The sequence below is a fragment of the Notolabrus celidotus genome, chromosome 12, assembly GCF_009762535.1.
Source record: "Notolabrus celidotus isolate fNotCel1 chromosome 12, fNotCel1.pri, whole genome shotgun sequence".
Lineage (NCBI taxonomy): Eukaryota > Metazoa > Chordata > Actinopteri > Labriformes > Labridae > Notolabrus > Notolabrus celidotus.
The window spans coordinates 13,848,674-13,862,217 of record NC_048283.1 but is presented as its reverse complement, the minus strand read 5'-3'; the positions used below and the strand labels follow the sequence as shown (position 1 = coordinate 13,862,217).

Here is a 13,544-nt window from a genome sequence, read left to right as displayed (position 1 = left end):
ATTTTTATTGCACATCAAGGTAAGAAAGCATACTTTTATCATTTTGATTGCACATAGCTGTTCTTAAATGACAACTAACATGATGAGACAATTTCAAAGCAAGAAATGTGCAACCCTATTTGAAATATTTATTAGGAATAACCCCTTGATATGTATCATCTCGTTTTCGAGGGGGTCCTACAAGACAAACATATAACACACACTAGTAACTAGAGATAGACCGATATGGTTTTTTCAGGGCCGATACCGATTATTAGTAGTCAAGGAGGCCGATGACCAATATTTAGAGCCGATATTCATTTGCAGTAAAAGGGAAAATATTGGCGTCAAAACTTGGAATAATATGAACTCCAACACTTCACTTCATTTAAATTCCTTTAAGCATATGTTTATTAAACAGCTTTTCATATTTGCAACATGTTTAAGTTTTTTTTTAATCTTAGACAATAGACATCTTTGTTTTAAAATTCCAACAGAAAGTGCAGGGAGCTCCCAGGCTCAGCAGCATGTCTTATAAAGTTCAATGAAAACTTATTAAAATGATTAAAAATAACGATTTAGTGAATTTTGAGCCAAAACAACCCAGGTTTAAATTGATCTCTTATCGGCCGTTGGATTTTTGAAAAAGGCTGATGCTGCTATGCGTCAAAATGCCGAATATCGGCGCCAATAATCAGCCCGACCGATAATACTATCCCTGCTAGTTACCAATACACATATAAAATGAAAAAAGAACAAGTAAACTCAACAAGGTTCGACAGCATTACATTACAAAAAAAGAAACATTTCATCCCCCCGCTCAAACACAAGCCTCTGACATCCTGATAAGACCTAGATCCCTACATTCAGTAAGTTGTATTTTCAAGTAGTTTAAACTTTATATTTGATTTAAATGAAGGACTATGTTCAACTCAGTTTTGAGGTAAAACTGTTTGAACACATTTTCTGTTTTTAAATCATGTTAAGGCCTAAATTCCCCCCTCTGCATAAAGACACTTCCTCTTACGTTTTAGTCCTGCCTCAGATTCATGACATTCCTCTCATTAGCCAGAAACAAGCTCAGCCTCGGCTTCTCTTCATTGTAATCGAAGTCACGACCATATAACTAGGCTCCTTGCCAGTGTGTTTCACTGAATATATATATTTTTACCCTCAATCTACCTCAAAGACTGCTGCTGCTGAAGGGGAGAGTGAGCACGGTGGAGAGAGAGAGTAAAGAGAGACTATCTGCAGTCCACCCACACTGCAGCCTCTCTTCATCCAGTCGGCAGCATTCATAACCTATTAAGTCTTATGTGCTTCTCCTAACCCGTCCTCCTACACGCATTATCTGGGCAGCAGCCTAGCACTGGCAAGGCCGGCACACAGTGGCCGGGGTGATGTAGGGCAGAAGTGTTAACGCTTTGCATATTCACATGAACATTTGGGAATATTAAGTCTGTACTAAATCTTCTCTTGTGAATCAAACAGGGCAGAGAGAGAGGTGGTCCTCAGTAATCTGGACACTCTTTGTTCTGTGGCTCTGGGGGAAAAAGTGACTGAAGACTTCCTTCTGGCCAGAGACACAATTATCACCATCTGCAGCATCACGGACCATGTCAGAGTAAGAAGTGATACAGTTTTTCTGCTTATAAGCTTTTCTGTTTTTTAACCAGAGGCTCAGGATGTTTTTTCACCGCAGGAACTTTACCCCGGAACTAGGGACTTTACCCCTGAACTATGTGCGTTTCGACCGGTGGACCCAGGGTCTAAATTTAGTTCTGGGGTAGATAATCTCCCCCCTAAAAAGGCCCCTGCTAGGGGGTAGTACTTTTCAAAGGTCCCAGGGCTTGCAATGCTGAAGATTTCTAAGAAAAGTTTAACTGGAGACCTTCAGCTGAATGTAACAGTGTTTGTGGAGTTTACACAGCTCCCTCAGTTGAAACAGAGGGAGTTCCTTGGAATGCAAACTAGTTATATCCTCATCAGATAAGTATTTAACGATCATCTAAAGACGTTTATGAGGGATGCATCCGACTGACAGTCAGCAGTTAACAGGGTCGCTGTTTAAACCAAAACACTGGCCGATCTCTGCCACGGCTTTTTGAGTTAAAAACTATTTTAAAGTGTTGAAACGTCTTTGCTACTCGCGCTTATCTCCTCTCACGTGTTGATTCAGTGAATCCATCTGTGATGAAATATAGCACGATCTGAAACAACGCCAGCTGAGTCTCTTCCATGCTAACAGGCTAACTGTTGTGTTGCTCATGATGATACCTCCCTGCCCATCTGCTCCTGTGGTGTCATCTGTGATGAATGGCATTTGTCTTTGTCCTGCTGCCCTTTGCTAGTCTGGTGGTGTAGTGCCTTTACTTTTTTTCCCCCCTCCATACATCACTGGCCTGATTTGCACAATCTACCCGGGACTTCAGCTCGTGGTCGAAACGCAGACAACAATGTGGGGCACAGGAACCTTTTAGTTCAGGGGAAAGTAGTTCTGGGGGCTGATAGACACTGGAACTCTTGCTGGAAATGCACCTTTACTGTTAACTGCTGGTAGTATCCAGCCTGCATAACAGGCATCACACCCTCGTCATAGGATTGCTTTTTCCTGCTGAAAGAAGAATTTCTGTTTCACATTTTACATCAGTTAAATGTTTGTCTCAACTAGTGGTAGATATTTATGTGCTGAACAAGCAGAGATTTTAAACAGTGTTAACAACATATACTGCGTTACGTTTTCCAGCAATCAAAAGGCGCTCCATTCAGACTTCCCCAGGACCATCAGCTCTTCACCTGCCTCACCCAGGCCCTCGCTGAAGGTAAATACAGACAACATTTCACTTTGAGGCACTTTGAGAAATATGCTCTTGGTTTGTCTGAGACGTCCCTACTCGTGTTCCTGTTCTGAATCGGTTGTTGCTCGTCCAGGTGTGGTGATGGAAGACCCTTACTGGCAGGGCTTCATGGAGCAGGCTGTCCGTCTCATCTACTTCCTGGCTGAATCCCCTGACCAGCTGTGCTCCCGGCTGCTCCAGCGCAGCGCTCGCCTCTTAATGGACCAGATTACAGAAGGTGGAGAGGTCAACAAGGATGCCAGCCAAATACAAGATGGATCTCAAGAGTCCAACGAGCAAGGTGAACAAGGTGAGTCCCCATTTATGTCTACTAAGACCCAGTGTAACCTGTTGCGGTTCTCAGTGCTTTATTACGACTGTATTACTGCTCTTTGTCATGTATGTCCATTTGCCTCTCTCTCTCTCTCTCTCTCTCTCTATCTCTCTCTCTATTTCTCTCTATCTCTATCTCTATCTCTATCTCTTTCTCTCCTGCAGTGAACTGTGTGTGTTTGGCCCAGCTGTTGGCTCTGTGTGGCTGCGTGGCTTTCTGGCAGGTGTCGCACCTTGAGCGCAGCGTGAGCGCTGAGCTGCGGAGGAGGAGAGGAGAGAAAGAGGAGAGGGAGGAGAAGGAAAAGGGCCCATCCAGCAAAGCAAAGGTAATGGTCACGCTGTAAAGGTGACTCAAAGATTAATTCGCTCTGCGTAGTTTGAGAATGATTTAATAAAGAGCTACAATTATTAACTGTGGATTTTTATTCTGTAAATAAATGATCAACTAACTTGTGAATCTACTTAATTTTTAATTCTTCAAATGACAAGCGTTTGATGTTTTTTCCCCCCGCATATATCAAGATTTGACAGTCAAAAAAATCAATTAACCAAGAAAATGTTCTTATTTTTAATTTAACTGTTGCAGTCCAATATTAGCTCATACTGTACTCACTTAAAACTGTCTTGTCAGGCTCAAAATTAAGTTTTCTGTATTTAAGTTTTTCTGCAGAAACTCTATTTCAACAATGACTGAAAAACAAACCCCAAACAGCCCCCTGTGGTTGACTCCCAGCTGGAATGCTTGATGTGATTCATGAGTGACACAGATGAGTGATAGCTCAAATGAGTTCATCTAATCAGGAGACTGGAGGATAAATCTCTACTTAATTAGCATTAGACATTTTTTGTGTTTTTTCCCCTAAAGTTATAAGACTGGCTGTTTTCGAAACCGCCTAATATACTAGCAGTACGTACTGATTTGGCCAAAACTCAGTATTTAGTAAGTAGTATGTGAACAACAGCAAAATCTGCAGTATGCCAAAACTCCACAGTATGCCAATGTCACAGTATGCATCGGACCAGTCTGCCTCACGTACTGTTTCCCATAATGCACAGCGCTCGTTCCGCTTTTCTTTTCTCTTCTTTTTATGCCGGGGGGAACTCAGTTTTTAGGTGTGAAAATTATTAAATTCCATATAAACCACTTCCTATCTTTTTAAATCATAAGTGGATGCTAAAGAAGCAGTTTCTCTATCAGCTTGGCCGTTGTTTACTTCTGCTTTCTGAAACTGGAAATTCAGTGATGTCTGGCCCAGCGTACTGCAACACAGGTCAAACAGAACAGTCGTACTACATACTAAATTCAAACGCAGTATTGCCTACTACATTAGTAGGTAGTATGTAGCAGGCCGTTTCGAAAACAGCCAAAGATTAAGAAAATCGTGTTCCTGAAATGAGAGCAAAATTCCAGAAGTTTCTTTTTTTGAAAAATTGCTCTGAAAAAAGACGATTTCTATATTTTTTATTGTAAAATATCAATCAAATAGAACTTTTCGATGAAGTAAAACATACAGGTAAATTTACAAACCTTAGCACAGAATTTACATTATTTGGGCTTTTATGTTTTCACAGCAGCAATCAGCCAACGAGAGTGCCATGGAAGAGGAACTTGGTTTGATTGGTGCTTCTGCTGAAGACACAGAGGCTGAACTCATCCGGAAGATCTGCGAGACCGAGTTACTGGCTGGTAAGAAAACTTCTTGTCAACATAAAGCTGCAGCTCACATTGCTCACCAGATTTGAATATGAAGATGTTCTCATATTTGACACCCTCTCCCTTACCTCCTGCCTCTGTTTAGAGGAGAACCTGCTGAGTGCATTCCTTCCCCTGCTGGTGAGAGTCTGCAGCTCTCCAGGACGCTACTCCCACCCACAGCTCACTACCGCTGCCTGTCTGGCACTCTCTCAGTACATGATGATAAGGTAAACACATGTCTCATATTAGTCTTCCATCGTATCTACCTGAAGTTCCTAATTTATTAGGGACAGCAGCTTAAAACTAAAGCTGTAAAGGATTTAAAAGTATGGCTTGAATCACTCAATTCACGAAAAGCCAAGAGGCACATGAATTGCCTTGAGGCTTTCATTGTTTCTTTTTTTTATTTTGTCTACATCATTTATGCAAACAAATGCAGGTTGCATAAGAAAAACACTGTGTAATGCAGCACAATTCAAATACATGAAGGTTAAACTGTCGGATCCATGATTTATTTTCATAACCATTTAATCATTACAATTATTCCATAAAGAAAATATGCCACAAATTGACTGTTTTACACTCTTCTATGGTGTTTCCGAGTTAACAAGATAACTGTATATTCTGTCATGTTTTCATTCTCTCTATTAGCCCATCAGTGTGTGAAGAAAACATCCGGCTCATGTTCACCGTGCTGGAGCGCTCTACTTTTCCTGTGGTCAGGGCGAACGCCATAATAGCCCTGGGAGACCTCACCGTCCGTTTTCCAAATATTTTGGAGCCTTGGACTCAGAATCTATATGCCAGGTAATGTAATGACAGTTGTTAAGGACTTCCCAGAGTAGAGGTATGAATGCGAACTAAAAGCTCAAACGAGAACGAAGGGGGTGACTGGTTCTCAGTAGGTGAAACTGAAAAAGGATCAGCTCACCTGCGTGCAGGTCTGCCGGGATATACTGGCCCAAACTTCTTTGAGGAGTTCAATAGTTATTTTTGGTTGCTTGGGAAAGTTTAGAAGCATTCTCCGCTTTCCGATGTCTCTCTGGTTGAGTCTTGTGTTGATCTGTTGGCATCCTCTTCGCTTCCCAGCTGCAGCTCATCACCTCAATCAGGTGACGTCATACTAACAAGACCGAGCCCCTTTCATGGGTGGCACCTCAGGCACAGGATGCGTTTAACATTGTCAGACAAAACCCATTACAACAGAACCCAATCCCAATTTCCCACATGAGAACCAGTCAACACAAAATAAAGAAAAGAAAATAAGAGGAGGTTTTTCGGTACCCCTTTGTCCTAACACAGTTCTAAATAAAACATGAGTCACACCACTAGCCCGTGCTCATCGCCTTTTCACCATGCTTATTGGTCTTGCTTACATACACATATCCGTACACTTCGTTCTAACCCTGAACCAGCACTGGAGAAAGATCTGGCTTAACCTTGCTTAATTTTTTACCAAGGGGAAAACACTATGGACTATGTTTCTCCTTTCATATCACAGTTTTATTGTGTGGTGCTAAGTCTGTGATGCAGCCAATGTGCCCTCATATATAAAGGTTTCAGATGTTTGTGGAACATTAGTGTGTGATTAGGTGAGCCCTGGCTAAAATGTAAAAAGTGTTCTAAGCGTGGACTTTATATTTGTTTTCAGTAGTTTACTGACAGATCGAAACAAGCCTACCTTAATATTACACGGTCCAAACCTTCCTTACATGTGCTACTGTATAAGAGAATTTAGGTTCTCACATAGCTATGAGCGTTTTGAAAACAACACACAGTAGGTAAGGAGAATTTCATCTATAAAAAGGCAGCCAGTGACAGGCGAACACGCACAGTCTTCATCCTGTGAGTCAAACCTCACGCTTATTAACTCTCTTTCCAATTAGACGCACATAATCATCACATACGTAGATTTATTTTGTTTTGTTTCTGCCCAATATCATAAAGAACATCCTACGCCTGATGGTGTAACATGAATGACAGTTCATCCTAGCAGCCCTCCCCTCTGCTTGTACACTTAAGCCGTCTCCTGCCGGATCCTACCAGCAGCAGCTCCACGTCTCACGGTGTCGTCCCTCACATCCACTGAGGTGTTGCTGCTGTCACATTGCTCCACTGAGCCACAAGATGGGAAAAGTTTCCTCTCACCATCACGACTTATTGTGATTAAGAAACTTTGAGATGATCTATACGAGCAAACTCTGGTTTCTGATATGTATTTGGACCTTCTGGTTGCCGTGACAACCATCAAGCGCTTTATGCCTGTGGAGAAAACCCGCCCACATGTAAACTGGGGCGGAGCCTCGGACCGGCTACGACAGGGGGTGCTTTAGACAACGAACAGCTTAATAATTAGTGTGTTACAGATAGTGACTAGAACCGATGACTCGTGTGTTGAAATTACACAGAACGAGTGGATGAGCAGAAGGGAATAATTATCAAGTGAGGTCAAAGGGCAAACGCTTGTAGGTACACTTTCATTTTAAAACACTTAATGCTTTCTGTCCGTTCCTCTTGCAGTTACAGTTGTATAAACGCCTTCCAGTCGCCACCTCAGAGGCTGAAGTTGCTTTGTTTGATGAAGTGTGGTTTTAATTATAATGTTTGATAAAGCTCACATTGAGGTATTTCTGACGTGTAAAACGTTATGTTCTTTTTTACAATGCGGCATTTCTCTTCTAGTGTTTTCTACCTGATAAGCTTTTCATAGTCTTCCCTAATTGTCTCCCACACACGAACACCTCCACCGTTCTTAAGGCTGCTGCCCTGGAGCCTCCTGATAAGCGTGTTAAGAATTAATTACCCTGTTCATTGCTGCTGTAAGCCTCTGCATTGGCATGTGGAAGTGCCATGTACAGTTGTCTGATCCTCTGCCAAAGAGTCTTGCTCTCTGGCAGAAATGAGAAATGGTTAATGAGTTTCTTTTGTTCTGGGGTTTTGGGAGTGGGTAAGTCTAAATGGGTCTTCTAATGCTATCAGATTGCCCTGCCACAGCCTGTCCAATACCATTGTGTTCAGCTCAGGCTGTGACAGTTGTTTGGGTTACTTAGCAGCAGGTTACTGAAACCGCTCTTTACAGAAAGCTTAAATGACTATGACTGGGAAATGATGAGTGTGGAGTTGGAGAGAATTTTTTTTTGTCCACTCACATTTTTGGCTGGTTTATACTTTATGACTGCAAAAGTCCATCTGCACTCCAACTAAACAAAGTGCTATACAAAAAATTCATGACTACCAGAGAATGAAATGATCAGACATTCAATATCTTTTTTTCCCCCTCTATCACCTCCAGCAGGTATAAATATTGCAGCACTTACATGGACGGGCACAGTCATATGTTCAGACATAAATATTTTCTAGTGCCCAAACTTTTCAGCCCGCGACCCCCAAATATCAGTGCTAAAGACTCATGACCCCCACTGTCCCTCAAAGTGATTTAATGTGGCTTCATTTAGCTGGTCTGCAGAAAATTAGTCTACCTATAAGAGCATGTCTGTGTTTCAATGAATTAACCTACTGCTACTGATGCTTTTGATAATTAACTGTTCACTAACCCTAAACATAGGAGTCATCTGGCAACATAAAAAGACAGAAAACTCATTACATTTTCTATTTTCAAGGTTTTATTTCACTACTTTTGTTGATATTTTTTTCTATAATTGGTAAAATTTACTATTTTTAGATAACTTGCATTTTTTCAGTATTTTTTTGTTCACCACAAATTAACAAATTATATATAAGTAATACAAAACCAACAAAGAGAAGAAAAAATTAATAATTAATACATATAAAAAATACAAACATAATAAAGGAATAATCATAATTAACAATACAAACAAAAATGAAGATAAACATAAGAAAACAAGGTAATTAAACAAAAATCCCGTTGACGGGAGCCATGTTTGAAATGCGGAACGATACCTAACTTCTGTCAAGCTAGTGTGAGGTAAAGAGGCGGGCTTTGAGCCCACTAGCAAACAGCTACAATGTCCCCGCCTGTCAGTCAAGTCAGTCATGTCTTTAAATGGGAAAAACTCGTAATCTTGATATCTTCTGAACAGTTGTGCCAGAAAAAAATTCACCCCCCATGTAGTGTGTGCCGATAGAGAAATTAGCTACTAACCAGGCTGTAAACATGTTTATTAATGATGTAAAGATCGTCTTTTCTGAATTGATGTGTACGTGGTTTCCGGTGTTTTTGCAGCCAGCCTCAAGAGGACGCTCGATGAACTGCAGTATATAACACTTCCACATGGGCTTCATATTTTGAGACCGGAGGTTGCCGCTTGATTTAAACATGAAGCTCCATGAAAGTGACCCACTGTCCCTGCAGATACAAAGAGCTCAGTTCAAACTCTCAAACAACACTATTCTCATTTTTAGGTTATAAAACCAACATGAAAACATTCTAATACATATCATAACATCACCCTCAATCTTAAACGCTGATGACTTGACTAGCAAGACTAAGTGCTCATTGATGATTCTCATAATTTATATTTAACAATTAAAAATGATGTCTTGCATGTCATCAGCACTGTGAGTGTCTAATTTAACTTCTCTTGATTAATTGTAATGGCAAAATAAGCAACAACCCTTTCACAGTCTTCCTAATTTGACAAGTGAGCTGTTAAATTATATGAACATAAATTATTTAAACGCTGACTGAAAATAGTGTGGAGGTGTTTTTTAGTTTTGTGGGGTATCACTCATAGTAAGAAGCTAATTGAGAAAATGTGTTTTCATCCTGCACCACCATTAAGCCTGCAAAATGAATCACATTCCCATCAGCCCTTTTTGTTTTTAGTGCTAATTAGAAAATCTAAGTGTGCTTTCAGCATCATGTAATTGCGTAAATACTGCACACTTAATTGCTGCCAAATTTAGGCACTCTTACATTGTCAGTCAATTAATTGAAGCATTTAGCTCAATATACTGGAATATCCAAATGAGCCTCACAGAGCTGCTCGCACAGCAATGGTAGGAAATATATTCCCCAGTAATTTGACTTCCTGTTCTCGTCTAGGCTCAGTGACGAGGTGCCTTCGGTGCGACAGACAGCTGTGACAGTTCTAACTCAGCTGGTGCTTAAAGATGTCCTTAAGGTCAAAGGTCAAGTCAGTGAGGTGGCGGTTCTGTTAATTGACCCCGAGCCTCACATTACCAGCCTGGCACTGAACTTCTTCAACGAACTGGCCTCTAAGGTAGACACACACTCACACTCACACACACACACTTCCAGCACCTTTAGACAAGACTGAATAATTAGGAAGGTTTTAACTCTGTCTTTGGTGTGACCCATCAGGACAATGCCATCTACAACCTGCTCCCAGACATCATCAGTCGCCTGTCAGACCCAGAGAGAGGCATGACCTGTGAGGACTTCAACACCATTATGAAGTGAGTTCCATGGCTTTTCCTCATGTGCCTGGTTTCATCTTGGACATCACGTGTCCATACTGAGCAGGACTCTGCAGGTCCACAAGACTTGTTAAAAAAAATCTTTCCCTGAGAAACTTGAGAGCTTTGCTATTTTGAGAGCTTTGTTTAGAGGCTGTCTTGTGTTTGTGTGTGTGTTTACAGACAGCTCTTCTCCTACATAACCAAGGAGAGGCAGACCGAGTCTCTGGTGGAGAAACTCTGTCAGCGCTTCAGGACTGCCAGGTGAGTACATCTCCTTTTTTTTTATCGTCATATCTCTGACCTCCATCTTTTCTGCCTCTTTTTTCTCTCCCTTTGTTTTCCCGCTCAGTTCTGCATCGCAGTCTTTAATTTGTACAAGCTGTAAGGGGGCGGATGCATGTGTAATTAGTGGGTGTGAGGAGAGATCCTCAATTAAAGAGTGCACCCTTCATTTCACCTGTCACCTCCTCTCTGACATCGGATTCACACATTTCGTCATGGAAACGCTCTTCCAGTGTGGTTGGGGAATGTAGTCAGACTAACTTGCCAGGCTTCAGTCTTCATCTGACTCATGCTTTATCCATACTCCAAGGAAGGACATTTTATATAACACAATGCTAAAGTGAATTTAGGTATAATAGGGTCCTGGGAAATGAGATTTTGTCCAAATGCCAGGGCAAAGCTTTATACATGAGTAATGAGCTTTTTTGTTGTAGATCTAGAATTTTCCCTCACATTAGAAAGGAAGCCAGTGGGGGGACAGCATGAGGTTTGCAGCTTGCCCCCTCTGTCTGTCTCCCCCATGGAGAAAATACTGTGTATAATATATATCCTGAATTTAGAGGCCCATCACTCTGGCATATTTTCAAGCTAATACATCATCATATACACATCTTTATTGCAGGTTTTTCATCATACATCACTGCAGGAAATTCCATTGCATAATATTTTATTTTTACCACATGATTTGGAGCAACACACGTTGGTATAATTGGTCTATACGAAAGCATTCTAGGATATTTTAAACTATAAGGCTGACGCATATCCTAAATCTTTTTTTATTGTGTTGCTTTGACAACATTTCCTGTTTCAGCATACCTCTACCAGTGTGTGTGATTTGAACAGCTGTGGCTCACATGACTGGCGTACCAAATCAAAACCTGTCCATAAAATCTGTTTTAATTAGACTCATGTAGAAAAGTTTCTAATTTGATTTATGTGAATCTGAGTGAGTCATATTCTTCTCCTCAGGACGGAGCGTCAGTGGTGTGACTTGGCTGTGTCTCTGTCTCTGCTCTCCATGTGTGAGCGGGGTTTCAAGAGGCTGCAGGAGTGCTGGGAGTGTTACAGTGACAAGTTAACTGAGCCCGGAGTCTACCAGCCTCTCCTCTCCATCACTGCCAAGCTCCGCCGTGGGGCTAAACCTCAGTTTAAGGTGCGAAACACATCCGAAGTTCATGTGGAAGTTTATTTACTTTACTGGTACTTTACTGATTTCCTCTTTTTCCCTTTAGGCCCAGGTAGATGAGTTTGAAAAGCGTCTGACTGCTGTTCACACACGTGGTCTGGAGAATGTTGAGAGTCCTGAGATGGATGAGGAAAACCCCAAAGAAGGAGGATCCACAGAGAAGACGGTCATGCGAACACCTCTGGCCACCAGAGGCCGGACGAGGTCAAAGAGAGGTGAGAGCTCAGAGGAATGTTAGCTGCTAGCTGTAAAAAGTGCTGGCAGAACTTGTGTTGATTTTGTTCTTTATTTAAAATAATAACAATAATGAAATTCTGTTTTTGCTCCAGGTCAAGCAAAGCCCTCAGCTTCTAGTCGTGGGGAGGAGAGTTTCGTGACACCACGGAAATCTCGCAAGTCCAAGAAGCCTGTGATCACGTTCAGCAGCGATGAAGAGGTGGAGGATGAAGAGGGTGAGTGCTGCCACTTGACTTATTCATTGACCTGTTTGACATGAATTTACCGCATCTCATCAGTCTGTCTTTAAAGCAACGAAACAATAATGTTTATTCAGGGCTGCAGCCGTAAACCAGTTGTACTTAACTCCATTCATTATTTCGCTGATTCCATCACAGAAAACATTTTCCTCGAGTCATGGCTTCAGTTTGCTTGTTTTGACTAGACAGCTGTCTGAAAGCCAAAAAGCTTATATTTAAAAAACAAAAACTTTTCTGATCCAAGTGATTGACAAATGTTTTCTCATTTGATTGTAGACCAATCAAAAGATGTGTCTGCAGTTGTAAATATCAACGTTATAGGCTTTATTATGTTAGCACAAGTCAGTGATACTCTCTGGATCAATAAAAAAAAAAGTTGTGGGTGTTAGAGAAGATTTAGGATGGTTGTGCCTCAGTTACTCTTAATTAAAGTGAAGTGTGTGCTGCAGCAGCACTAATCCAAGATCAGGGGATCAATGTGAAAGATAACTTGTGGATTTAATAATGAAAAACAGCAAATCCTGAATCAGCATGGATAATGTCAACAACAAATGAGATCTGTTTGTGTCATTCTCTTTCGCTTTTCCAGCTTCTAATCCTCTTTATGTTTTGTTCCTCAGATGCAGTCATGTCTGAGAATGAGACCCCCAAAGTGACCACACCCATCGCCCGCACATCCCGACGAGCTCGTCTCAGAAACTGATTTCCTCTGTTTTCTTTTAAACCTTTATCTAACCCTTGCATTTTTAAAAATTATAACGTTTTAATCCTTTTGTATATTTTTAAAGAAATTGTTAAAGTAGTCTTGATGCTGTATTGGTGATGTAGAATCATCTTTAATAAACCTGGTTCTGGTTTTGATAAAAAAAAAAAGTCTTCGTCCGTCTGTTTCTGGCTACGCTGCGTCCCTCACTGCCTCTCTGCACGCTGAAGAGACACATATGAATGTGTGAAGGGCCTGGTGTCTGCTGGGTGATGTCAAGTAAATTTATACCATCATTACAAGCAGCTTTGAATGTCTGCTTGTACTTTGTGTTTGGACAGCGGTGTTAAATGGATTGTCACAGCTGGTCCGGACAGTATTACTACTCTCCATGCTCCTCCGCTTCATTTTCTTCAACTTTAACAACACTTTCCATCATAGCAGATTCAGTCTCTATCAGACAAACTCTTTCTTTATTTTCCGTTCTACTTTTTCTTCATGTTTATTTTCTTTTTCTCCCTCTTGTTCTTTCTGACACGTTTGCTGTTGCCTAGTTGGCCGCCTCTTTTCTCCTGTAATCAATCTCTTTTGTAGGTTTCCCTTTGCACTCTGCCTCCCTCCCTCCCCTCTACCTCCTCCTCCTCCTACT

General features: G+C 41.3%; 1 protein-coding gene across 3 annotated transcripts in view; it reads left to right on the top strand.

Annotated features, from left to right (window-relative positions):
- ncapd2 (non-SMC condensin I complex, subunit D2) overlaps positions 1 to 13,059 on the top strand; it is a 33,272-nt gene extending 20,213 nt beyond the window's left edge. For 2 of the 3 annotated variants that reach the window (XM_034697197.1, XM_034697198.1), the window contains 14 exons: positions 1,471 to 1,603; positions 2,726 to 2,801; positions 2,911 to 3,126; positions 3,315 to 3,475; positions 4,722 to 4,836; positions 4,949 to 5,072; positions 5,497 to 5,652; positions 9,872 to 10,049; positions 10,151 to 10,245; positions 10,429 to 10,509; positions 11,500 to 11,683; positions 11,763 to 11,931; positions 12,046 to 12,168; positions 12,813 to 13,059. In XM_034697197.1, the coding sequence (XP_034553088.1) occupies positions 1,471 to 1,603; positions 2,726 to 2,801; positions 2,911 to 3,126; positions 3,315 to 3,475; positions 4,722 to 4,836; positions 4,949 to 5,072; positions 5,497 to 5,652; positions 9,872 to 10,049; positions 10,151 to 10,245; positions 10,429 to 10,509; positions 11,500 to 11,683; positions 11,763 to 11,931; positions 12,046 to 12,168; positions 12,813 to 12,895 (1,894 nt within the window). In that variant the 3' untranslated portion in view covers positions 12,896 to 13,059. The remainder of the gene's footprint in view (positions 1 to 1,470; positions 1,604 to 2,725; positions 2,802 to 2,910; positions 3,127 to 3,314; positions 3,476 to 4,721; positions 4,837 to 4,948; positions 5,073 to 5,496; positions 5,653 to 9,871; positions 10,050 to 10,150; positions 10,246 to 10,428; positions 10,510 to 11,499; positions 11,684 to 11,762; positions 11,932 to 12,045; positions 12,169 to 12,812) is intronic. The other variant, XM_034697199.1, reaches the window with a different exon arrangement.
- The last annotated feature ends 485 nt before the right edge of the window (positions 13,060 to 13,544 follow it).